At 41.0% G+C, this 26142-nt stretch overlaps 1 protein-coding gene across 3 annotated transcripts; it reads right to left on the bottom strand.

The window, feature by feature from the left end:
* Positions 1-10226: 10226 nt before the first annotated feature.
* On the bottom strand, positions 10227-21203 carry ubxn2a (UBX domain protein 2A). Of its 3 annotated transcripts, none has more exons than XM_084082746.1 (7): positions 21114-21203; positions 20202-20264; positions 19451-19562; positions 17314-17423; positions 16482-16619; positions 11621-11782; positions 10227-10778 (listed from the first exon to the last, which is right to left on the bottom strand). In XM_084082746.1, the coding sequence occupies exons 2-7, from the start codon at positions 20243-20245 to the stop codon at positions 10595-10597; spliced, it is 750 nt and encodes a 249-aa protein (XP_083938872.1). In that variant the 5' UTR covers positions 20246-20264; positions 21114-21203; the 3' UTR covers positions 10227-10594. The 3 variants fall into 3 exon arrangements, with proteins under 3 accessions (XP_083938872.1, XP_083938873.1, XP_083938874.1); XM_084082747.1 differs by having other exon boundaries at positions 19451-19554; positions 21114-21187; XM_084082748.1 differs by having other exon boundaries at positions 19451-19548; positions 21114-21143.
* Positions 21204-26142: the final 4939 nt, after the last annotated feature.

Here is a 26142-nt window from a genome sequence, read left to right as displayed (position 1 = left end):
GCGGAGGATGGAGGCTGTCTACTCTGCGTGTCTCCACTCACTACAGCTGTTTTAAGCTGCAGATGAGGAACTGCGCCCCTCGGCGGCGACGGTCGCACACGACACAACGGATTACTGACTGTAAACGCATCTACATGCTCAGTGGTGTAAAGTAAGTAGGCCTACATTTACTCAAGTACTGTACTTACTGTAAGTGCAATTTTGAGGTATTTTTTACTTTACCGGAGTATTTCCAATTTTTTGCACTTTTACTTCTACCACTTCAGACTTGTATACATTTTGTTATTTTACTCAAGTACATTTTGAATTCCGGACTTTGACTTGTAACAGAGTATTTCCACATTGCAGTATCAATACTTTTACTTAAGTAAAGAAATATAGTACTTTTTCCACTACATTTTCCTATGCTGTTGAGGCCGCCTCTAATGGCATGCGCTAACATCAAAGGGCAGCTCCGTTTCTCCCCTACCAAAACCACAGAACAGAAAATACTGACAATTTAGGACTCTTCAAAGGGTCTGCCTTATCATATATATATATATATAATGGGGCCTTATTGCTGTGAATGTGCAAAGAGAAGGACACAAACCATGCATTTAATGCAAACAGGTTCAGTAGACATTTCTCTATCATTTCAAATACAGATTTTCTATATATTTAAATGTTTTCTTTGAATAACACTGACATTATACTGTATGATTATAATATAAGGCAGCCAACAGGCAGCATGACACAACATTTTCCAAATAGTTTAACTGTCAAATTTGACCGGATGAGTTTGAAAAATAAAAGCTTAATCATACATTGGATCTTAAATTAATATACAGTGTAAATACAATGTGACTGGCCCAATATTTTAAGTTCTAGGGTGCAACTATGCTGTCATATGGCACTCTAGAAAGTCACAGTCACATAATTTAATGCATGGCAAGCTAGCTGCAAGACAAGGACATTTTCTTCTGCCGACTGAATTTGTCCTAGAGATGTGTAGATCTCACACTTGTTATGGTGCTGCTGCCTTTTCATACTGTACATCACTCCATGATGACTCCTGCCAACCGCATCTCCCCACAGGATTCCAAAGTACTGTTTTCGTTATATGGCTATGGCACCAAACAGCTGTTTAGTACATGGTACATGCTGCAAACAAATCTTCATGTCGGGGGCAATTGAAATCCAGGCATGCATGTCTGGATTTGGTGGTTACCAGCACCTCAACTCATCCTCTCATTCCTCTTGTGACCATACAAAAAATGAGTCCTCAAGATTTGAGGTCAAACCAAAGTGACTTAGGCCATTGCCTTTCAGTTTCTCCAAGTGCTTCTGACATTTTGTGAAAGCAGTTTTATTTCTCCAATTTAAACAAAACTGCTTGTCGTATTAAAGCCTGCAATAAGGGTTTCCCCAGTTTTTCACAGATTGTATTGATTGGCACAACATTCTCTTTCACTGTACAGTATGGCCTTTGTGCATTAGGGCAGAAGCAGAGCCTGCTGCAACTTGCATAATACAAGATCAATACAAGGACGTCAGTGACACCAAACTTGATGATGACTCTTGTGTGTCTTTTGGCGAGGAGGATGGCATGTAGCACTATCCTGTGTCCGGTGTCTGCCGCTTCTTGATCACACATCAAATTGGCTAGGCTCTCCACACTGTCTTTGATGGTTTTGGTTTCTTCCTCATCTTCAAAACCGGTGGCCAAGATCATCATTTGTTCCTCAATGAGACAACATGGACCTGATCTGGTTATGTAACTGCAAACAAAAGCAGAAAACACAGCCTTGTTGCCACTACTTTGTACCGTACCTCCTGTAATTTGGTACTTTTGTGTGCCCTGAGATCTGCCTTTACAACTGATCCACGTCTCTCTTGTTGCTTGATGGAGTTGGGATGGTGATATTGGTCAAAAACCATGGCAACAAAATTGATTTTTTTTCTCCTCTCCCAATAGCAGTGAAAGGGATATTTTGAGAATGCCTTCCCCAAGGTCATTGAAAGTTTGAAACCCTGATTCATTCAGACTCTGATGTAATGCCAACATCTATTATGTATATGCAGATGGTCCTGTTACATTAGGTAACTCACATCATCATCATCATCATCATCATCATCATCATCATCATCATCATCATCATCATCATCATCATCATAGAACAAAGCAAGTGGTACATCAGTTTAAGATAGCATAAGATATAAGACAACACATTCTCCATGGAGACATGACATGTCCATTGCTTGAAACTGTAAAATATCCTTTGAGTCCCATCTGAGCTGTCAGCGCAGTGCTCCGACATTAAACAGTAAACCCGAACCAAACCCGCACCCTAACCCTAACCGCACGCGGATGCCACATAGTCGGAGAAAAGGTCTGTCGGATTAACGCATGCCTCCCGTGGGCCATGGCCACTTTTTCCACAAAGAGCTTTCATGGCATCCACACATTTTCACCTACCGTGTCATAAACCATCTTCAGAGCTGTCTTCTTGCAGGAACTTGCACAACTCTGGTTGTTGTTGCTGAAGTGCTCAGCAGATAATTTCGTCAACATAAACCCGATAACCTGAAAGTGCTTTGTGGCAAAAAATGGACAAGGCCTACAAACTCACCAACAGCATGGATCGTCCAGAACCAGCCAAGATGAGACAGACATACTGTACAAAAGGTAATTATTCTGGATAGTATCCCTAAATAGCTTGTTAAGATTTTTACTGGTCAAGTTGCCTTTGAACAGGTGGCGAAAGGTTTGTCCTGTTTCCTTGAAGATGCTCAACACCAAATCCAGCTGTTCATAGACCAGCACCTTGCAATGGACACAAGAACAAATCATTTCTGGAAACCACAGAAAATGCTGTTGCTTTTGCAGACATGAAAATCACCTGCTTTGGAAAAAAATAAGTGTGGACAGCATCGGATTAGTCTTGCATGGCCAGACTGTTGCCTCCCACAATTTTCAAATGCTTTCGGTCGGAGATTGTGGAATAGTTGTCTGGCTACACAAGAGTAGCATCGGATGGACTCAGATGTTCTTTTCAGGAGAATTGTAGCACTTTAAAGTCAAAGAGATGTGTCCCTGGAGAATGTATTGTCCCATATGAGCTATCTGCTGCTCCAACTGCTTTGATATTTATTATGGCAGGATGAGAAAAACCTCCAAATCTGACCTAGACAAGAAGTGAATTGTGAGTACCTCTTACCTGACATAAGAGGACCATCTGAACACATCATAGATGGTATGGCTTTTTTTCAGAGTCTGAATGAATCAGGGTTTCAAACTTATCGGGAAAGGAAAATATTAATTGTGTTGCCATGGTTTCCGATCGATATTATCATCCCAACTCCATCAAGCAACAAGACAGACAAAGACGTGAAGCAGTTGGAGAGACAGGACCAACAGTTCTCAAGGAACAGGCACACAAAAGTGTCAAATTACAGGAGGTACTTGCAGCAGCAACAAGGCTGTGGTTTCTACTTTTGTTTGCAATTACAAAATCAGCTCAGGTCCATGTAGACTTACTGAGGAACTAATGATCATATTGGTCAGATGTTTTGAAGATGTGAAAGGAACCAAAACCATCAAAAAAGGAGTCGATTTGATGAGTGATCAAGTACAGGTGGATCTTGGACACAGGAAAGTGCAACATGCCAGCCTTCTCGCCAAGACACACACAAGATTCATCATCAAGTGTGGTGCCAGTGACGTCCTTGTATTGCTCTTGTATTATTATGAAAGTTGCAGCATGGCTCAGCTTCCTCCCTAATACACAAAGGCCATACTGTACAGGCAAAGATAGATTTGTGCCAATCCATACAATCTGGATAGCAGTTTTCTTTTTTCTTTAGTAAAAAAACGATGATTTCGGAAGCAACAAATCTTAAGGTGTATGGCCACAAGAAGAACAATAAAGGGGTCCAGTGTACCACTATGGATGAGTTGAGCTATGTAGTGGCACCCATCTCAGACATGCCTTCCTCCACCGGCTTCGAATGCTATCAATGCATCTTCCTCACAACTGCCACAAGTGAAGATTTGTTTAGGCAGCAACAAATGTAAGAGCCATGTTCTAAACTGCTGTTTGGTGCCACAGCCGTCACAAAAAAACACTATATCCATTAAATGTATAATGTGAATAGAATGTGCATACAGTATCTCCACCCATAAAGTATGCACATTATTGATAGATAACAAAATATTAATTGACGAGATAGGTACCAATAGATGTACATTCATTCATATATTCATTGTGTATTTATATTTATTGTTACATATTGTGACGGCCCTATGGCCTCAGTTGTGTGTGTGCCTTGCTAATCCTCTATTTTCAGGTCCTGTTTGGAGAGTGGTGGTAATCAGGGATTGGAGGCAGCTGGCCATGGCCTCCAATCACTATAAAAAAGCCACACTTCTTTAGACATCTAGCCTTCTACCTGCACCAGGGCCACATAAGGTCATGGCCACACAGAGCTTTTTTTTCGTTGCCTCAGTGTGTTCGGCAGTTTAGTTTCCCTGCCAGGTTTTTGTTCGTTTTTGCTGTTTTCTTGTGGTCTGGTAGCCGGGCCATAACAATACTGTACGTTGACTCATTCTCTCATTCACTCATTGAGATCCACTGCAAATATTTACAGTATGTTTTATCTTCATTTTTTATTTGGTTTGCTTCTTGACTTTTACTCTTGGCTGTACCTCTCTTGTTCTTCATACTCACTGCTGCTATGACACATTAATTTCCAGGGATCAAGACTTATCTTGTGTACATGGATTAAAATTCTCAGTCGCCACGACTGATTTCAGTCATTGGGATTCCTTATACTGTAAGTCTGCATGTCTTCTATGGAAGCATGTCATTCCCCGAAAATAGGCTTATCTACAAGCCTACTAGGCTTGTAGATGGCATAATCGTTATTTTAAGATTCAAGAGTATTTGAAGTGGTCAAAATAGCAACAGAATACAAGTTCAATCTTCCAGAAAATCCTAATGATCTCAGATATTTTATGTTAGCAATATTAAAAGCCTCAATCTGCAATGTCTTCAACTGGATGGTTGTATAACACATAATTTTACATATTATGTTAATTGTTTATATACAGCGCTATAGTGTGTGGAGGGCTCCTTTCACGCTGTTTCACTAATCACACATTAGGACTTGGCCTAGTTTGTGTCTAGTTTTTGGCTTATTCTATGATTTGTCTCCTCTTTATACCAATAGGGCTGTAGGGCATTGTACTGGCAGCACTAGCACATGTTTTAGGGGCTGGTGACATCAGGGGGTGAGGTGTGTATAGACAAATAACCTACTTTCATGATGGGATGTCTTTGGTGCCTATACAAATTTCATTTTACAATTTCTGCACTTTGCAAAAGTGTCCAGTTCTCTTGTGTCAAGTTGTGTGTTAGATTGTATTAGATTACAGAAGCAACTTCAATTCAGATAATCGTTTGATTAGAATGTTCACACGCACCAGTGTGAACGTGGTAAGAATGGAATCCGGAAAATGCGGTTCAGTTTCATTTGTTGTCGATGATATGTTGATTGGTAGGCTAATTAGCTGTCCCGATGTTTTGGAACAGAATAGAAGGACGGGTAACTGCTGTGCGTGCCAGTGACCTTGAGGGGTTTGTGGGCAAAAAATGGACAAAGCCTACAAACCCACCAACAGCATGGATCGTCCAGAACCAGCCAAGATGAGACAGACATACTGTGCAAAAGATACTTATTCTGGATAGTATGCCTAAATAGCTTAAGATTGTTACTGGTCAAGTTGTCCTTGAACAGGTGGCGAAAGGTTTGTCCTGTTTCCTTGAAGATGCTCAACACCAAATCCAACTGTTCATTAGAGCAGCACCTTGCATTGGACACAAGAACAAAACATTTGTGGAAACCACAGAAAATGCTCATTTGCTTTTGCAGACATGAAAATCACCTACATCGGAAAAAGGAAGTCTAGACAGCATCGGAGAATGTATTGTCTCATGAGTTATCTGCTGCTCCACCTGCTTTGCTTTGGCAAAAAAGAAGACGTGGAGCAGTTGGAGAGACAGGACCAACATGTGATCTCAGGGCACACACAAGTGTCAAATTACAGGAGGTTCTTGACAAGCAGTGGTGCCTATACATTTTCCAGCAAATTTCATTTAACAATTTCTGCACTTTGCAAAAGTGTCCAGTTCTCTTGTGTGTTAGATTTTATAAGATTACAGAAGCAACTTCAATTCAGATAATCATTTGATATGAATGTTCACACGCACAAGACAGTGTATGATAAGAATGGAATCCGGAAAATGCGGTTTAGTTTCATGATGTGTTGGTTGGTAGGCCTATTAGCTGTCCCGATGTTTCGAACAGAATAGAAGAACAGGTAACCGCTGTGCGTGACAGTGACCGCATTATCAAACATTGGTGACTGGAATGTGTAAATAGTTCCCAGGTGTGTTGGCATGTAACAAGTGACTAGGGCGTGATCACCACCATACCAATTCACTATCATCCATTCATTCCTCCTCCTTATCACTGCCATCTTCATCTGTTGAGATGGATAATTACCAGGGTATCAGGAGAACTGGGGTGTTGGTTAGAGAACTGGGAGAGTGGAAATTCTCTTTCTAGACATAATTATATTATTCATTTGTTTAACAAAATTATTGACTTTTTTTTTACATCACTTAAATAAAACAGCTGTGCTGAAAGAAGCAGGCTTGAGTCCCCCCGAGCGAAGCAATAGCCAAGCCACCAGTCTCTACAGGGCCCAGTTCTACTAAGGCCCACCACTTCACATTTAGCCCAGTTCACTTGCATCACCAGCATCCCAATTCTAAACTAAAGCAGTTGTTTTTTGTGTGCAAATATTTCATTTTCAGTTAAAGAACCTTAAGTAGCTCATGTTGCAGGAGCCTCCTGTTTCTGTATCAGCAGCAACCCCCCCCCCCCGCGCCCCGACAGCCATGATGTACAAGTACACCCCCTGGGCATGACGTTAGTATGTCACAGGGACACTTACCCCGAATCCAACCCTTGATGCTGAGCAGGGAGGCAATGGGTTCCATTTTTATCGTCTTTGGTATGCCCGGCTGAGGAACTTGCTGTGAAGCTACGTGAAGCTGATAACATATGCAGGGTTTCTTCAACACATTTCTGCATACAGTAAGAGTATGCAGTGTATACTTTAGTACTGTTGATCTTAGCCTACATTTGTACATGACATTCACTACCATTCATGTTGAAACAGTGTGGAAACAAAGCTGTTCAGGTAGCTTACATTCTGTAGGGTTTATGGAAAAAGATCAAAATATAAACAAACACAAAACTCTAAAAAGTAAAGCAATTTTGGGGGAAATGGTATAAACTATGTGGCTGGTGTTAACAATGGACAATAACATGTATTCGTGACACTGGTAGCCTATGGTCCTTTTAAAACTGGCCTTGTTTTCATTACTTCTGGTACACCCATAAGCAGACACGCTCGCACCCATGCGCATAATCTAATTTCAGCATGCTAAAACAGAGAACTTGGTCTTTGGACATATGCTTTCAGTGTCTGTCCACCATTCCCCACAAAAGAGTGTTATATTCTCAGTACCAGGTAACACCTTAACTTTAAGAAAGGTTTATTATGCACATTAAATCTCTGTCTAGAGCATGGCAACAAATATTTCATGGAGAGTGGAGACCCAGACTTCTCCACAGATTCAAAACATTCAAAACACTTTGCCCCTCCAAAACACACATTTATTATCAATAATAGTAAAGAGAACTCAGGCATATGACCTGCATTAGCGCAAGGTATGTTTCAGATAATGCGTGAAGAGGAATGCCCAAAATGAAACGCTGCAGAGTTATAGGTAAAATGCAGGAAATGTAGGGCTTTGAGGAAATGTAATTCCATGCGTGCTTATTCTTATTAAATATGCAACAGAGAGGAAATGTGTCCTCTTTTACTCTATAATCTGAGAAAAGTAATACATTAATACGTGTTTATTTTAAAGCATATTATACAGCACGCACACACATCTATCTGTCAGGAGAATCAAATCTGCTCACACCAAAAAGCTCACAAATTTAAGTCCTAAATGGGCTATGAAGGATAATCATTGAGCAGAGGTTATTAGGCAATGAAATACATTTCTGCTGATGGTACAGTAGCTGCTTCTTTCCCAACCTCGGGTCCTCAGCTTGGAGTGTGTGTTCATGCTCCTTCATCATGCTGTGTTATGTCCATGTTGCTTTAAATATTGAAGATGGGTAATGGTGTTCACCTCCTTCCCCAGGCCATGGAGAGACTTTGAGTAAAGACAATTGCAAGTATACATATGCACGAGCGCACATGCATGCACACACACACACACACACACACACACACACACACACACACACACACACACACACACACACACACACACACACACACACACACACACACACACACACACACACACACACTAAACAATGTGTCACAAATCTAATCACAGTATAAGGGAGGAAAACACAAATGGCTAATTAAATTGGAAATGAACACTGTAATTTCAACTTGAACTTTATGTGTCCCTAGAGGGCAATTGATGGGATTAAACTCCTTTCACTGTATCCACTCATTGTTTCCTTCTTAGATGTGGTGGCAACAAAGGAGTCTAATTCTTTGATCCATTAACAGGGAGGCACCATTAATGTCAAGTGTTGAGACACAACTATGTCAGTGTGATGAGAACTAACATCAGCTACCAGTTAAATGGTTTTGATACCGCCCACAGGTGTGGTAATTCTGGAAGTCCCAGTTTTGCTAACTCCTGCTGTGATTTGGCTCCATCCCAAAGTAGATTCCTTCACGCTGTTAACATACTGTACGCAGGGTTTTTTAGAGGATATTTATTTTAGATTAGTGACAAAAGCGGGTTAAATATGACAATGTGGTTTTCAAAATAAATCCTTAACCAAATGAATGAAAACATTCATGAAACCGTTGGCAAACAACTAAACATATCACAGATTCACAGCCATGAATAGTTAGGCAAAGTTGTCATCTCATATCTTGAATACTGATCATTTTGATACAAACTGTAAACATCATACATAATGTGATATTTTAATAAACAGACATTATTAGCTTTCACTGTATTTAGTGCATAAAAGTTAAAAATCACAGTTTAGGAAGACTTGAAGCTTGATAAGTCAGGAGGATATACAGGCACGTCTGTCAAATAAAGGAAACACCAGCAGTGTTGGTGGAATAGCTTAGTACACCTTGGCATATATTCTACATGTGCTAATTTAGTTTTGTCTGTGTATTTATACCATGCTTTATGTGACCAAAACCCCAGGACAAGTTCCTAATAATATGTGTAAATGTAATTGGGACACCATATATAATACCAGTCTTTCACTACAAATTCAGTTATTTATAGTTTTGATGGTGGTGCTGGAAAACGGTAATTTAATTTATGGTTTCCGGGACAGCTGAAGGTGCTACCAAAGACTGAGATGGCAATGTTGTCCACTGCATGGTACCGGCTCAACTATTTTGGTTTTCCATTAGGTAAAACTACCAACTGTAGTACTTTTTATGGCATGGCACCTAGGGGTCTGTCTTGTTTTTTGAGTGAATATTTTTCACATTTTGTTAATTCATTACCGTATGTCAGATCCACGTTCCCACCTTCCCTTCATATTTGGCCAAGACTAACATCATTAAGATGTGTATGTCTGTGTGTCCATGAATAATCTTGCAAAACCACTTCATTGATCAGTAAGCTAAGAAAGTAACTGTCCACTGTCCCACCGTCCCAGATTCCAAATGGGTTGAGTCAATATCAAAAGGTGATGTGAAAACACTGCAGACTATTGATTAGTCAGGGAGAATTGTCACAAACAGTGTCATTACATCACGACAGACTCCAATATACTGCATGAAAGCTCCTGAATAAATACTGTGAAATGTGAAATTAATCAATATTGAGCAACTGCATGACCTATTTCACAGCTAAAATGTTATCAGAAACTGTTTTTGTTGGACTGTACAAGTAAAATGGATATCGTTCCCAGACAGCATTAGCATTAACTTGTTTAGCACTCTCCTACCAAGAGGGTTGGAGAGTGTCCTACCGGCAGTGCAAAACAAAGTAAAGCCAGTAGAGTCAAGTTGAACCGGTACATTGGAGTGGAATAGCAGAATGACAAGGTGGCCATGGTCTAGCTGTTTTTCCTTGTTCCCCGGATCAAACCAATGAGTGTGGACACTGTTTTTAAAATACCTTGTTTGTGTCTAAATTGTCCTTTATTTTGGCAGTTATCTAGTATTTCTGTGCAGTAGGTTATAACATTGTCCCCAGTGGAGGAATAAAGTCTATAGGTAACAGCAGGGCATTGGTAGCGTCTGTGAATATGAAGATGTGTGTTATTAACCGAGGGAGTTTCCGACTGGCTGCTGGCAGGGCAGGTAACCCAGGCCAGACGTGAACGTAGAGAGGTATTTACGATGCTACAGCCTCAACACAGCATCCATTGTTGGACGAGGCAGGCAAGGGGGAGTACTTGCAGTCAGAAGAGGGGGGCGGGTTCAGCAGGGTGAATGAGCATGCCGCGGTGTGTTAAGGGGCCCTGTTGGTCATGAGTGTCCGAAGGGAGACTGTGTGTTCAGGGGTCTCTGGACGATGACTGCCTTGCCCAAGTCTGCCTCCGCCAGACTGAGTTCTACCTCGTTGAGCTCTCGGAAGGGAAGGGATGTTGTCAGGATGAAAGGCGGGCAGGTCCTCTGGCAGCGTGCCACGAAATCCTGAACATCACTGATCCTATAGACAGACAGACAGACAGACAGACATAAAGACAGAAATAAAATAAAGAATGACTGAATGAGTCATGGGGTGGTCATTCTTAATACTATGCTATATACTGAGTTTCATTTTGACTCCTTCTCAATGGCTAAGCGTTCCGAGACAAAACACTACACTCTCCATCAGCAACACACAATTTCTCTTTAAACCACAATGTTAGCGACATCATTTATAATTAACAACAGCCCCACATACATATATACAAGCTGCCATATGGAGACTTCGCTGCTAACGCACGAGCACTTGCACTTGCACTAGCTTTGGGTTGAGCTCTCGATGCCTGGTACTAAACCTGTTATATAAACTCTGCATCTCAGTTATGCAATCCCTCTCTGGGGATTTTATAGATCCACCCCATTGCGCCCTCTCAGATTATGTTTTCTGCAGGCCCATGCACTATGGCAGATGATAACATGCACCATGCAGCACTAACATACTCCACAGTCTACAACGCTAGGATAAGGTATTACATCATCTCCAACAGCTGACTGCCTAACACAACCCCCAAACCCCCCCCCCCACCACACACACACACACACACACTCCAATTCTTGTTCTGGTTCTGGAACTATAACTACACTCAATGCATTACTTATGATTGTGTATGCTTGTAATTTTCCAGCCCCAACCTTTTCTAATGCTGCACTTATTTTTTAATTCATAAATCCAATGAATTATTTCCCTGTTGTGTGTCTATGGCCTACGGCTGCTTACAGAAATACAGGAATACACATTATTACTACTAGCTCTTGTATCAGATGTATATTAAACAGCTTTAGCCCAGAAAGAGTTGAACGCACCGATGTGATAGGTTGAACCTCTGCACTAGCCTCCTGCCGTCGGCCAACCAAATCTGCAGGGAGGTGACAGGGAGGGCGTGGTCCAGTGTTACCATGGGGATAGGAGGAGATTCTCCATCCTCGTGCACAGATGGTGACCTGGCCACCACTCTGGGTGCAACGCTGGGGGAATGGACAGACAATTAAAGATCAGACCGTTAGAGGTCAACGATCACCCTGTACTCCAGACCTTACTTACACAGTTGATGCGATTCAAGTTTGGAAATGCCAAGGCTCTTAATGCCACACAATGTTTGTCTCTAGCGCTCAGCTTATGAGATACATGCTAGATGCCTGAAGCAAGAGGGCCACCTTGTGGTGTTGAAAAGTATGACATCTTTACAGTACAGTATATCCTACAACTATACAGCATTGATTGATTGATTGAATATTTTTTTTAACAGAATTAAATGCAAACAGTATGAGTAAAAGTCTAAAAGGAGCACACAAAAAAGTCCAGTGGACTTGTTTCCATTGAGGTCCTATACTCAATTAATCAACATAGCATAAAAAATAACAACAAAATACAATATCATCACAAATATAAAACACTATATGTACAGAGTAGAAATAGGGGTAATAATAGCAGCTATTGTATGGGAGAATATTTACAATAATATGTAACTAGAGTACTACCAGTGGTGTGTTCTTTTTTTAAAGATTTTTTTTTTGGGGCTTTTATTGCTTTATTTGGAGAGGGACAGAGAAAGTAGTCTGACAGGAAATGGGGAGAGAGATGGGGGAAGACACGCAGCAAAGGCCGTCGGGAACGGGACGCGAACCCGCGGCACGCTGTCTGTTAAGGGATTTCAACCAAGGGTGCCTAGACCGCGACGCCACGGCCTAGGCCCAGTGGTGTGTTCTACCGTGATACACTATATACGTAGTGTGACCTGCAGAACATTTTCGTAGCCAAGGGTAGCCCTCTACTAACCATTTCATCCATTGAAAACGCGCTAGCGTATCTCCACGACCGCGCGCATGTCGTGCAGGGAATGATTATCATATCCGTCCGAAAAAAACAAGAGCACACCACTGTGTACTACTATGCTTGCACTACTTGCTCTACTATTTGATCTAACACATTTTTACAATATATTGCAATACATAACAGTAGAGGCTGTATAAAACAACTATCTAATCTTTAAATACATATCCCCACTGCCACACTGCATTTACGTTTTTAAGCATCTGTCATCCAGACAGACTTTCAAGTCCAACTGTGGCTTCACCACATAGATCACTTAGGTCACATACACTGATATTAGGGATAGGTCAAATCCACAGATCTCGGAAGATTTTCCTGTGATCACAGAGGGCATTAACCTAAACAGAGGTTATATGCCACGAGGGGTGGAGTGGATGTAGATTTGTTGCCAACCGAAAACTAGAAAGGTGATTCACCAGAAATCTGGGTTTGTAGGTTTGTAGTAAAATCACCTGGTGGAGTGTTGGGTTGAAAACCTCTATATGGCATATGATTAGGGACCTCTAGATCAGTGGTTCTCACACATTTTCATGTCAAGGACCCCCAAATTGATACATATTTGGCCACGGATCCCCATCCGAAATTATGTTGTGCCAGGGACCCCCATAGGAGAGAGAAGATTAGTGTTTAAAAAAATCAAGATTATTCCACAATGTTTAAGATTTTTCTAAATGTTTAGAAATTAGCAAATTGGCTATTTTCTAATAGCCAAAGTATAAAATAGGGTTTGATTGATTGATTGAATACTTTATTAGTCAGAAATGTAAATAGCACAGAGGTACCGTAAGACATTTAGGCTAAAAGGATAACAAGTCCTGGAGACTTGTTTCCATTGTGGTTCTATGTATTCAATTCATCAACATAGCATATTAACACATTAATACATGTCATCTACAAATACAAATAGCTATATGTACAAAGGGAAAAAAAGAAAACGGTGGCAGTGAATGACACCTCCTTTTGATGGGAATTAAAATCTACCTCCCCTTGTGGTCTCCTGATAAATGTTTTTCAGGACAGTTTTGAAAGAAACCAGTGATTCACATCCTTTAAGTTGAATGGATGATGTCAGGTCATTCCACATTGTGTAGTAGAATGAGAATTGTCCCATGTTTGTTCTAAATTTGGGGGGCACCAGGTCGTGGTTGCTCCCTCTGGTGTTGTGACTGTGGGTGTCACTCACTTTGGAGAAATAGTTAGACAGTTATGAGGGCACTGTCCCGAGTAGCCTAGTCGAACCAATATGTTTTGGGAGGTCTGAAGCTTAGTTTTTAGTGACAATGAGGTGTTGGAGAACCAAGAGGTGCAAACATAACTCCAACTAGAGTCTTGAGAGCACTTTTGTTGACTTAAAGTAATACTAGGTAACGTTTTCAGTAAAACTAAAGTTAAATTGTATATCTTTTGTGAGTGGCAAATGTTTCACAACACCCACTCCAAGAATTTCACCGCCGAAAGCCTTTTATTTATATATTTTCTATTGAACGCCGTCGAGCATGACGTTCCCTCGAAAATGACGTAATCTGGCCGGAAATGGAAGCGGAAATCCACGGGGTTCCTGTTTGGCCAGGAACTACCGCGCCGGTTTCCTGTTTGGCCAGGAACTACCGCGCTAATAACAAAAGGAAACTCACGCTGATTTTAAGAGATTGTATGATTTGAAGAACGAAAAAAAAACAGAAAAAGAAAACACAGCTCACGGTAACTAAAGCTCCACTGGCTAAGAGAAACGATCCACAGATCGTATAAAACAATTAAAAGAACGCTTTTTGAAACACTTCCGTCTTCCGGTGAAAAGGAATGGAATTCTGGGTAACAGAGGATAAACGAACGGCCTGCAGTGACGGTAATGACCAGCAGAGGCTGCAAAAAGTCGTTTTTGGGAAATTTGCACAGAACAACTTTAAGAGGAAATCCTGACCAAATGTATTTTTAATGCCATTTTTTCAACTGTCAGTTTGTTGTCAAGAATATAGCCCAATTTAAAGTTAAAGGTTAAAGTGGTTAAATTGTTCCACAAATGGAAGGTAGGCTATGCTTTTATTTTAAGATATTCCTTATTTCCAATTTGAAATTGCACTATAAACTAGAAAAAGTGCTCCTCTCGCCAGGTCAGGTACGTTATTCTGGCCTCCTGGTGGCGCTATAATAGGCCAATGTGAAAAGGGTGCCATTTATTCTTAGGTCTTTCACGGCAATCAGACACTGCATTCATGATTTGAGGCATTTTGTTCCAAAAATGTGTTTTGCTAAATTAGACCTGCTGGTGGCGCTATAACAGGCCAATGTGAAAAGGGTGGCATTTCTTCCTAGTGGGAATGTGTGTGTGCAATTTTATGGAAATGGCAAGCTGCGTTCATGATTTGAGGCAGTTTGTTCAAAACGGACCAATCCTGCAAACTTTGGAAGCCAACCTTAACCAATGAGGATGGAATATGGGAAATCGGACAGATCAGGGTTGATCACATGACTATAGAGATACTGTGTACCGATTTGCATGATGTTTGGTTAAAAACTGTAGGAGTAATGGGACAAAATGGGTTTTGCACAAATCGGCCTCCTGGTGGCACTATGACAGGCCCATGTGAAAAATGTTGGGCAGAGGTTCAGAATTGGCATCCAGGGAGTGTGTGTGCACAGTTTGGCAGCGACCGGGCCACCGGTGCCGGAGATTAGCTGGTAACCAGGGTTGAGCTGTAGGGGGTACGGGGGGGTACGGCGTACCCTTAGTTCTGACACTGTGGGAGCTGGGGGCGCGCGTGCACGCACCGTCAGCAGCGGTCTTTAACGCCTTAAAGTTTAAAAACAATAGCCTCTCAAGGTTCGCGCCGTCAGTGGCGAGCCGTTCTCAATAGCGTCTACCTGGCTGCTTTGCATAACATTAGGCTACTCGAGAAAAGACGGACTTGAATTGAATGTGTTACATTCCTCTCACAATGACAGACAACATCTCTGCACTGCAAGGTGTGAAGGGGATCGCTTAGCAGAGGACCCAGTTCTCAGAGACAAGACAAAGACAAGTTGTCTGATTATTTTAAGTAGGCCTACTTATGTATGGGTGAGTCTATGTAAAGGGCTTTTATATAAAATTAAAAGGAAAATAAAATAATTAATTTGAAACAAAAATAAAAACAACAAATTAACAATGCAACAATACAACAACATAATAATACATATGATTACATTAATAATCACATGTTGAATACAGTACCCTTAGTTCAAAAATCCACAGCTCACCACTGCTGGTAACACACGGACAGGACACACACACGGACACACACACACACACACACAAACACACGGACGGACGGACAGGGGGCAAAACATACTCTCTCGCCATGCCTTCGGCCTGGCGGAGACAAATAAAAAATAAAGAGACAAATAAAGTGTGGCGTCACCGAAATATTTCCACCATAAAATGGGGTCATGGAATAAAAATGTTTGAGAACCCCTGCTCTAGATTAACACATTCCCTGCCAGATCTCCGTCATTTCAAATCCAACCGTTCACCGCCATTGACGTAGATCTCCGTCTTTTCAAACAGAAAATTCCACAAGAGGGCTTTCTAACGCAACTTAGGAATGATCCCTGGACTCTGATAGAAGGAATGGACGGATGTGATGTAATCGCAAAAAACGTCCCTTCCGTCCACTACTATATTAGGATTTGTAAAAAACACTTCTACTGTAGCTCAGATTCTTATTTTGGTTTTGGTGAAAACGAGGCATTTTCAACGGGCGATAGCAACAAAATGGCCGATGAATGTGTTAAGAGAAGAAGCATGGGTGACTTTATTCAATCTGTCAAAATGAGAGTAGCAGGTGTGTATCTCACCTGCCAAGCCGGTACCCTCGCCCACTGAAGGGATGGAAGACTTTCTTTCTGGGGACGTACATCTCCTCCGTCAGATCTTCCACGTTGATCTCCAGCTCCTCCTCCTCCGCTCGGCTTTCCCACTCAGTCGGGAGCTCCCTGAATCATACCAAATCAAAGGCCAGGCAAGGTGTCTTTTACAGATAAATCAATATGACAAATGAGACCTTTACTATATGCTTTGTCTGGGGCTGTAATCTCTTAGTGTGACTTTTTCACCCTAGGGGACTGATGGGTTTAATTGATTAATTGACTCCATAGAGACAATTAATCAATTATAATAGATTGCTGCTCATGTCTTGTGCTTAAGTCACAGTCAATACCTAAAAGCTTAGACACGAGGAGGCCCTCATGCTCAAGGCCCCGTTTATTAAATTACTTTGTTAAAGCTGTTTTGAGAACTTTACTAATATTGGGTTTTAAGGCGTTGTTTTCACTCACATAGCCTATACTGACTGACTGAGCTATTGAAAGAAAGACTGACAGTGACAGTTAGTCAAAAGTTTAGGTTTAAAGACATTGATTTACTTAAATCGGTATTGGTGTGTGCACAAAGAAATAGACCTGCTTTGAGAAAGCACAGTTTAATTGTGACACACTGTGCTGAAAAACTAAATAAAAAGTTGGCAAACCTTTCCTTCAAACCTGTGTGTGTGTGTGTGTGTGTGTGTGTGTGTGTGTGTGTGTGTGTGTGTGTGTGAGTGCGTGCGTGCGTGCGTGCGTGCGTGCGTGCGTGCGTGCGTGCGTGCGTGCGTGCGTGCGTGCGTGTCAAAAACAATGAACTCCAACCCACCCACGTTTGATGGCCTCCAGGAATACTTGGTTCTCTGGTACTGAGTAGCTGCGAAACTCCTGGTCGTTCACGGTGAAGCCATCCTTCCACAGCCTCACGACCATCTCTGCCTGGAACACAAAGAGAGCCATAACCAGCCCATTGGTCAGTGGTTCGGTTTGCATGCATTGCACTGCACCAGAACCGTCTGAATCTGATCAACACTACAGAGGTGGAGGTATGCTGCAAATCTGCTGAGGTCATCAACCTCCATACTCAGAGAGTCATAAAGATGTGAGTTATCCTGCCCTAACAGGTGCAGGTAGGCTTGACCATGGTCCCTGTTTCCCTGGATAAATGGAACTACAGTAGTTAACCACATGAACCCTAGTGTCCCTATTTTAGGCGAATCATACTAGGCGAACGTTCTGCATAAATTGGCAAACATTCGTCAAAAATAGGTGACCTTTCAGCGAAAATAGCAAACTCACAATGAGTCGTGTTGCAAAGTGTTGTGACTTGTAGATCTGTCACTTTTGCTATTTGGCATACAACACAGTATATACTGTTTAAGTGTTTAAGACATGTTCTGGAGCTGTTGAGGGATTTCCTTTTCCACCACACACACTCCCTTGTTTATGTTCACCAGGGAAACATGACGGAATGAAAATAGGTGAAAAAGGGGACATAATTTATATATTAATATTATGGAGCAATAGGAGGTGACATTCAAGTTTCATTATCGAATCAATCAATCCTCCTATAATTCTAGTAACCTCTGTAGTAGTTAGTGTCTGTCTGAGACCAAACCACTGAAGCCAAACCTGTGAGCCCAAACACGTTTCTGCCCGGTTCTCCTCGGTGCCTGGAGCTATTGATCTCAAATCGCGCACAGCCATTCACCATCACCATGCGCATGGAACTCCGAAGCCCGTTTTTCGATATCACTAAATCTCAGCTGTTTATTCCCATTTTTATGTCAAAAATTCTTCTGCCCTGTTCTCCTCACTGCCTGGCGCTATTGTTCTCAAATCGCGCACAGCCATTGATCATTACCATGTGCATGGAACTGTCGAGCCACTTCTTCGATATCACTAAATCTCAGCTCTTTATTCGCATTTTTATGTCAAAGAATGTCAAGAATGTGGCCATGCTTGCTGGCTGGAGAGAGAGAGAGGTGGAGGGGGAGGGAGAGAGGGGGACAGAGAGAGACAGGACGTGCAATAACCCCACGTTTGCAACTACTTTTGCCTGCGCACTTCACCGGGTATGGTCTAGTATTCAATAATTGCACTAGCATCATGTAGAACTCATCAATATCATCTTTGCACTTCCTGTTTCGATTGACAACTCGACAGGCCAACCAGAGTACCCCGGATACCTCCATCATTTTCTTCTTAAATGTTGTCATTTTATGTTTTACTTCGATATGATACTGTAGAGAGACAGTAAACCGAGGACAGAGAGAGGGTAGGCATGCAAGGCATGACGGAAGTCAGATTCTAACTTGGGTCATCAACATATCGTCGCCGTCGGACGGAAACCTTGTACCGCCAAAACCGTTACTTTTCAGGAAATGAAAAAAAGAAGCTGTGTCCCAATGGATCCAATGTAGTTATTATTTATTTAAAAGCTCTTGTTAATTTCATTGGTTAAATATTTATAAAACCCACGGACAGACTTAACCAATTTAACTTTCTCTTTCAACATAAAAAATAAATGGCAAAAATGGCCGATCTACAAGCTCACAACTTGTGATCCTTGTAGTTCTGCTATTCTTGCTACTTTAGCGTGACACTCTTGTACGAGGAAGTAGGGCATTCGTTTACAAAGGTTTCTGCCCGACAACGACGACAATGGTCTGTGCAATAACTGGCTGAGCCACCAGGCACCCCAATGCTCCCACTTCTTTGACACAGGATTCCCAGCTCTCTTGTGAGGAAGCATGGAACAAGGTTATAACATAGGAGGGTGGGGGAAATGCCAATCAAACATGGTCTGTACACACCCCACCAATCACGGGAAGGGTCGAATCATTCAAAATAACGACCTTGTATATGGATTAAAAGCTTGACATAATAATGAATTATGTTTTTGTGTGATTGTACAGAAGTGAGTGGGAAGATTAAATACGGTGGATGTCCTACATCCCCCTGACCTTTGAACTCCCAGAGGCATCATTGCAGATCTTCTCCACCTCTTCTAGAAGGTCCTCTACCGAGAAGGTACGCCTCATCGAATCCTCCTCCTCTTCCTCTGCACCTTCAACCCTTTAGGGGAGAACTGAGGTCATTATTCTAATTTAGTCCATTATTTAATTCAGACAATCAATGGGAGATCGATTTGACTGAACCACAATTTGACAATAGACTACAGGCAGAATTCTAATTATGTGACATTTACCAGCTGCATTGACAGAATGTTCCATTTACAACCACACATTGTACTGCTGGTACAATGTGTCTCAAAGTGATGAAAATAATAATAATAATAATGTGAAACCTTCTCAAAATATTGACTTATGTCTATATCAAAATTAGAAACTTTCACAAAATGAGTAAGGAGGATCTCAAAATAATGAGAAACTGTCTCAAAGTAATGACTCAGTATCTTTAAATGACCTAGTAGCCTAACCTATATCAAAATGAGACAATTTAAAACACAATATTATTATGATTATTAGTATTACTATTATTATTATTAGGCTATTAGCGTTTTATTATTGTTGTTATTATTTGGGGCTCATAGCAGAAAACAACAGGGAGAATGAGACAGAAGAAGTCCCACTGGAAAACTGTATAACCATGAAAGGTCAATTCTTATGTCCAAATATAGCTATTATAATCTAATTATAGCTAATTGACCAAAAAATCGTATAGGCTGAACCGAGCAAAATACATACAACTCACCAGTTTTCATCTTTCTCATTGCCTATTGTGCCTATGTCTTTCATGATGTTCTGTGTGTTCCATCTAAAAAGAGGAAACAAGTTGCAGCTTGGAAAAAAATATGCAAGGCAAGCAATGTGAGATGTCAATCATCTAATCCAGTGGTTCACAAACTTTTTAGTTCGAGCCCAAAAGGGGAATTTGACAGCAAACTAGTGAAAATAGCAGATCTACAAGCTCACAATCTGTCCTGATGCAACAGGTTGTGAGCTTGTAGATCGTCTATTTTCACTAGGCTACTCCATAAAGGTTTCTTCTTTTTTTTCTTCTCATATATGAATTTCTTTTGAAAAATGCTTGAGATTCTTTTTCTCTCTGATTTTTTTTTTCATTTTACTTTTTTCTGCATTATTTCAAATACATATATTTTAAATTGTAAGAGAAAAAAATGATGTTTACTCGCTACTCATAATAATGTGTCCACGACCCATAAATGGATCCCGACCCAGTGTTTGGGAAACACTGATCTAATGATAATCAACCCGATCATTGATGATGATGATGATGATGATGATGATGATGATGATGATGATTGATCGCTCTGTCATGCCTGATAGCGCAGGATCATTTCGCTGTTGTTTCACATTCACATCATGGGCACCATGTTTAGGCCTACAACTGTGTCATATAAAAGGGGTGCAAGCTAAAAAAAGCATTTTAACACCATGTGTTAAAATCATCGCCCATCGAGCAACAAACATGTTTCTTACATAAGGGGGCGGTAACAGTTGCATGCTCAGTGTGGCTACTGGTGTAAACGCGTTGCATATTGGCGATAATTAAGGCCATCATAACGCAAACGAATCAAACACATAGCCTATGAACAAACACATTCCTGTATCTATAACGTTAACATCAAATACTGATTTTTACCAGATCGTATTTTCTCAGCAATCCGACCTCTGGGTACAGCTGTGCAGCCGTAAGTTTTTAGGGCAGCAGTCTTCTGACTGCTGAGCAATATCTATGACGCAGGACACTGTTTCCCAAACAGTGGGTCGAGACCTTATAACTCTATGGTCGAGACCCACCTCTGGGTCGCGGACCAATGTTTATGGGCCGCGAGCATATATCCCCTTTTTTCAGTTTCCTACATTTAAAAAAATATGTATATATATTTTTAAATATTTTAATAAGTTTAAACTAAAACAATCTCAGCTTTCGATCAATCAAAAACAATTCCAACATTTTCCAAAAGTATTTCAGAAAATAAAATGAAAAAATCTAATAATTACCATAAATAAATAAAATAAAACTTTAAGAAGTAGTGAAAATAGCAGATCTACAAGCTCACAACGCGACGCAAAGCGACCACATTGTGAGCTTGTAGATCTGCTATTTTCACTAGTTTGAGTCCCGGGCAAACGTCTAATTTCTCTTTTGGGTCTTCAGCTAATAAGTTGGTGAACAACTAAAACGCGAAGGAAAATAAAAGCCTGGAGATCGAGGCTAGTGAACCACCACTGATGTAGCCTCGGAAACCCAGCCATTTTTTTTGTTACACTGATGTAGGCTGCACGCAGTGCAGTGCCGTCTGTGTTCTGCAACTACCCCGATGAAGCTGAAACACTGCTGAACTCAGCATTCAGCAAGTTTTCTCACACCACTTGCTCACCTGGGCTTATCTAAGTAGTTAAATTAATCATAGTTTTTGCTATATTGGCATTGAAATGACAAATTAAAAAAGTTTGGGCCATATAGGCTACAGTCAAAGAAGAAGGGAACGAAATAACGAATGATGTAACATAGGCATTATCACATTGACGTTTCACATTTGTCGCTGTCTATGGTGCTGAATGGCCGCGCACCCCCTGATCAAAAGTACTTCAACATTGTTGCCTCATTGTTTTCTGTGTTGACATGGCTGGCATTGCACTTTAAACTCCACTCACAGAAAAGTGAAAACTAAAGTATATTCTGTTCGCAAAACTAAAGTAAATTCTGTTTGCAGCATATATATAGAAACACTTACATTCACATTAAATTGTCTAAAAGGATAGGCTGTCTTATTTTTTATAGGCTACTATTATGGAATTAGACATGAAAAAATGTCTGGCCTTTATTTTATAAATATACAAATTAAATAAATAAAAGTAATAGTAAGATAACAGTATTATATTGTTCTCATTCAATGTAGCCACTGTTTTAGGAACACTGAGAAATGTTTTTTTTTTGTGTCAATCTAGAGCCCACGTCTAGCCGGCAAAATGCACCTGCCGGGTGTTACACCGAAATCGGTCATCTACTGAATTCTGTGACAGCATAAGCCGCTGTTTTGCCATTTCAGCAAATTCATTGGTCAGAACGTCAGATCATGACCGCCGTTGAAGAAGTTGAAGAACGATTAACATGTGTCATACATCCATGTTCAAAATACATCTCAAGACAAATAATTGGTATTTCATGGCTGTCAATTTCTAAATCCAATGTGTAAATGCCTGGAAATAATACAAGTGGCTTTTCAGCTTCCCCCCCTCAGCTTCCAACAAACCTCAAATACCCACACAGACACCGCATATTTCACATTGCCACCTTTGAGTACGAGATCCAGTAGAACTAGTAAGACAAGTAATTAGTGTGGTTGCCCAACAGGGCAACCAGACTATAGTACTCTATACACTTTATTTATTAGTGTGGTTGCCCAACAGGGCAACCAGACTATAGTACTCTATACTCTTTATTCTTTCTTTATAGATAAACTTTTTTCAAACCGCATCTCCTCCCACAGTTTTTATCCCCCAATGTTGTGCCATATGTCAAAATGACCGTCTAAATCGGGAATCGTGCGCGTGTATAGGGCTAAGAGATTGGTTGAATAGTTTAATTGATATTAATTTATTAGTGCCATTAAATGTCCCCATCCGCTTTAATGGAAAAGTGAAAAAACTCAAATTCAAGTATTTTTTTCTCAAAAAACGTAAGAGCTAGAGTTATCAGATTTGGAGGGATAATTCATAATATTGTCCGAAATTATTGAAAAAAATATCACACCATTCGGCCTCATGGTGGCGCTATAACAGCCCCCTTTACGTTTTGGCCTGTAACTCTTGAACCGTAGGTCCGAAAATCAAAATTTCTTTTCACCTGGATTCCTTGGGTCACTACGCATCTCCCCATATAGGCCACGCCCATTTGCGTCAGGATAGATTTTTTGATATTGATTTATTTCTGCATTAAATTTCCCCATCCACTTTAATGGGAATTGCAAAAACTCCCATTCAAGTATTTTTTTCTCGGAAACCGTAAGGGCTACAGTTACAAAACTTGGAGGGGAGGTTAATAGTTTTTTGAAAAATTATTAAAAAAATAATCACACCAGTCGGCCACATGGTGGCGCTATAACAGCCCCCTTTACCTTTTGGCCTATAACTCTTGAACCGTAGGTCGTAAAATCAAAATTTCTTTTTCCCTGGATTCCTTGGGTCACGACGCATCTTCCCATATAGGCCACGCCCATTTGCGTCAGGATAGATTTTCCGCCATTTTGAATTTTCTTCAAAACACACTTTTTGCTCCTTTTCCTTCAATTTTTTTCCAAATCTCACACAAATCGGTACACGTGATCTATGGACCCATGCGATAAACCTATCCAAGCGGCATTTTGATAGTCCGTACCGTCCGTCCGTAAATGGCTTCCAAAGTTAGCGGGAGGGGCCCGTTTGACCAAAAATGCCATAAATCACGAACAAAACGTCCGGTCAATCCCAAATTTGAATCACATGTCGAGGGTGGTATACTAAACCAATCCCCAAAAGCATTTCTACTTTGATCCATAGGGGGCGCCACGAATGCTCGAAATGTAACCGTTTGATGCAAAAACATGATTTTTGGGGGATCAATCCTCTCAAAATGAAACGCAGGCGATCTCAGGAGTGACGTGACGATGTAATTGGCGCAGTCTCCGACGGTATTCCTCCCGGCGTATTACTGGAGTCCCGACCGCGTCGGCGCAACCACACTCTGCAATTTCCCCGGAATTGCGACGCGTCTAGTTAGTGTGGTTGCCCAACAGGGCAACCAGACTATAGTACTCTATACTCTTTATTCTTTCTTTATAGATAAACTTTTTTCAAACCGCATCTCCTCCCACAGTTTTTATCCCCCAATGTTGTGCCATATGTCAAAATGACCGTCTAAATCGGGAATCGTGCGCGTGTATAGGGCTAAGAGATTGGTTGAATAGTTTAATTGATATTAATTTATTAGTGCCATTAAATGTCCCCATCCGCTTTAATGGAAAAGTGAAAAAACTCAAATTCAAGTATTTTTTTCTCAAAAAACGTAAGAGCTAGAGTTATCAGATTTGGAGGGATAATTCATAATATTGTCCGAAATTATTGAAAAAAATATCACACCATTCGGCCTGATGGTGGCGCTATAACAGCCCCCTTTACGTTTTGGCCCGTAACTCTTGAACCGTAGGTCGTAAAATCAAAATTTCTTTTCACCTGGATTCCTTGGGTCACTACGCATCTCCCCATATAGGCCACGCCTATTTGCGTCAGGATAGATTTTTTGATATTGATTTATTTCTGCATTAAATTTCCCCATCCACTTTAATGGGAATTGCAAAAACTCCCATTCAAGTATTTTTTTCTCGGAAACCGTAAGGGCTAGAGTTACAAGACTTGGAGGGGAGGTTAATAGTTTTTTGCAAAATTATTAAGAAAATAATCACACCAGTCGGCCACATGGTGGCGCTATAACAGCCCACTTTACCTTTTGGCCTATAACTCTTGAACCGTAGGTCGTAAAATCAAAATTTCTTTTTCCCTGGATTCCTTGGGTCACGACGCATCTCGCCATATAGGCCACGCCCATTTGCGTCAGGACAGATTTTCCGCCATTTTGAATTTTCTTCAAAACACACTTTTTGCTCCTTTTCCTTCAATTTTTTTCCAAATCTCACACAAATCGGTACACGTGATCTATGGACCCATGCGATAAAACTATCCAAGCGGAATTTTGATAGTCCGTACCGTCCGTCCGTAAATGGCTTCCAAAGTTAGCGGGAGGGGCCCGTTTGACCAAAAATGCCATACATCACGAACGAAACGTCCAATCGATCCCAGATTTGAATCACATGTCAAGGTTGGTTTACTCAAGAAATCCCCAAAAGCATTTCCACTTTGACCCATAGGGGGCGCCACAAATGCGCAAAATGTAACCGTTCGATGCAAAAACATGATCTTTGGGGGGATCAATCCTCTCAAAATGAAACGCAAGCGATCTCAGGAGTGAAGACACAATGTAATTGGCGCAGCCTCCGACGTTATTCTTCCGGCGTATTCCTCGAGTCCCGGCGGCCGCGACCCGCGACCGGCGTCGGCGCAACCACACTCTGCAATTTCCCCGGAATTGCGACGCGTCTAGTTAGTGTGGTTGCCCAACAGGGCAACCAGACTATAGTACTCTATACACTTTATTTCTTTATTTATTTGTTTCTTTATTTATAGATAAACTTTTTTTCAAACCGCATCTCCTCCCACAGTTTTTATCCCCTAATGTTGTGCCATATATCAAAATGACCGTCTAAATCGGGAATCGTGCGCTTGTATTTTGCTAAGAGATTGGTTAAATAGTTTAATTGATATTGATTTATTAGTGCATTAAATTTCCCCATCCACTTTAATGTAAAAGTGAAAAAAATCACATTCAAGTATTTTTTTCTCAGAAACCGTAAGAGCTAGAGTTACTACATTTGGAGGAAAGGTTCATAATATTATCCGAAATTATTATAAAAATAATTAAACCAATCGGCCTCATGGTGGCGCTATAACAGCCCCCTTTACGTTTTGGCCTATAACTTTTGAACCGTAGGTCGTAAAATCAAAATTTCTTTTTCCCTGGATTCCTTGGGTCACGACGCATCTCCCCATATAGGCCACGCCCATTTGCGTCA

This window comes from Gymnoscopelus microlampas, assembly GCF_963454915.1.
Source record: "Gymnoscopelus microlampas genome assembly, chromosome: 16".
NCBI lineage: Eukaryota > Metazoa > Chordata > Actinopteri > Myctophiformes > Myctophidae > Gymnoscopelus > Gymnoscopelus microlampas.
Note: the sequence above shows the minus strand (reverse complement) of the source record. Positions and strands in the feature narration are given on the sequence as shown.

What these genes read in the sequence shown, in the direction of transcription:
- ubxn2a (XM_084082746.1), bottom strand. Translation starts at nt 20,245, where the DNA reads ATGAAAGACATAGGCACAATAGGCAATGAGAAAGATGAAAACTG. An exon ending in AATGAGAAAGATGAAAACTG is followed by an intron (nt 19,563 to 20,201) that starts GTGAGTTGTATG and finishes TCTCCCCTAAAG; the next exon opens with GGTTGAAGGTGCAGAGGAAG. An exon ending in CTGGAGGCCATCAAACGTGG is followed by an intron (nt 16,620 to 17,313) that starts GTGGGTTGGAGT and finishes GGTATGATTCAG; the next exon opens with GGAGCTCCCGACTGAGTGGG.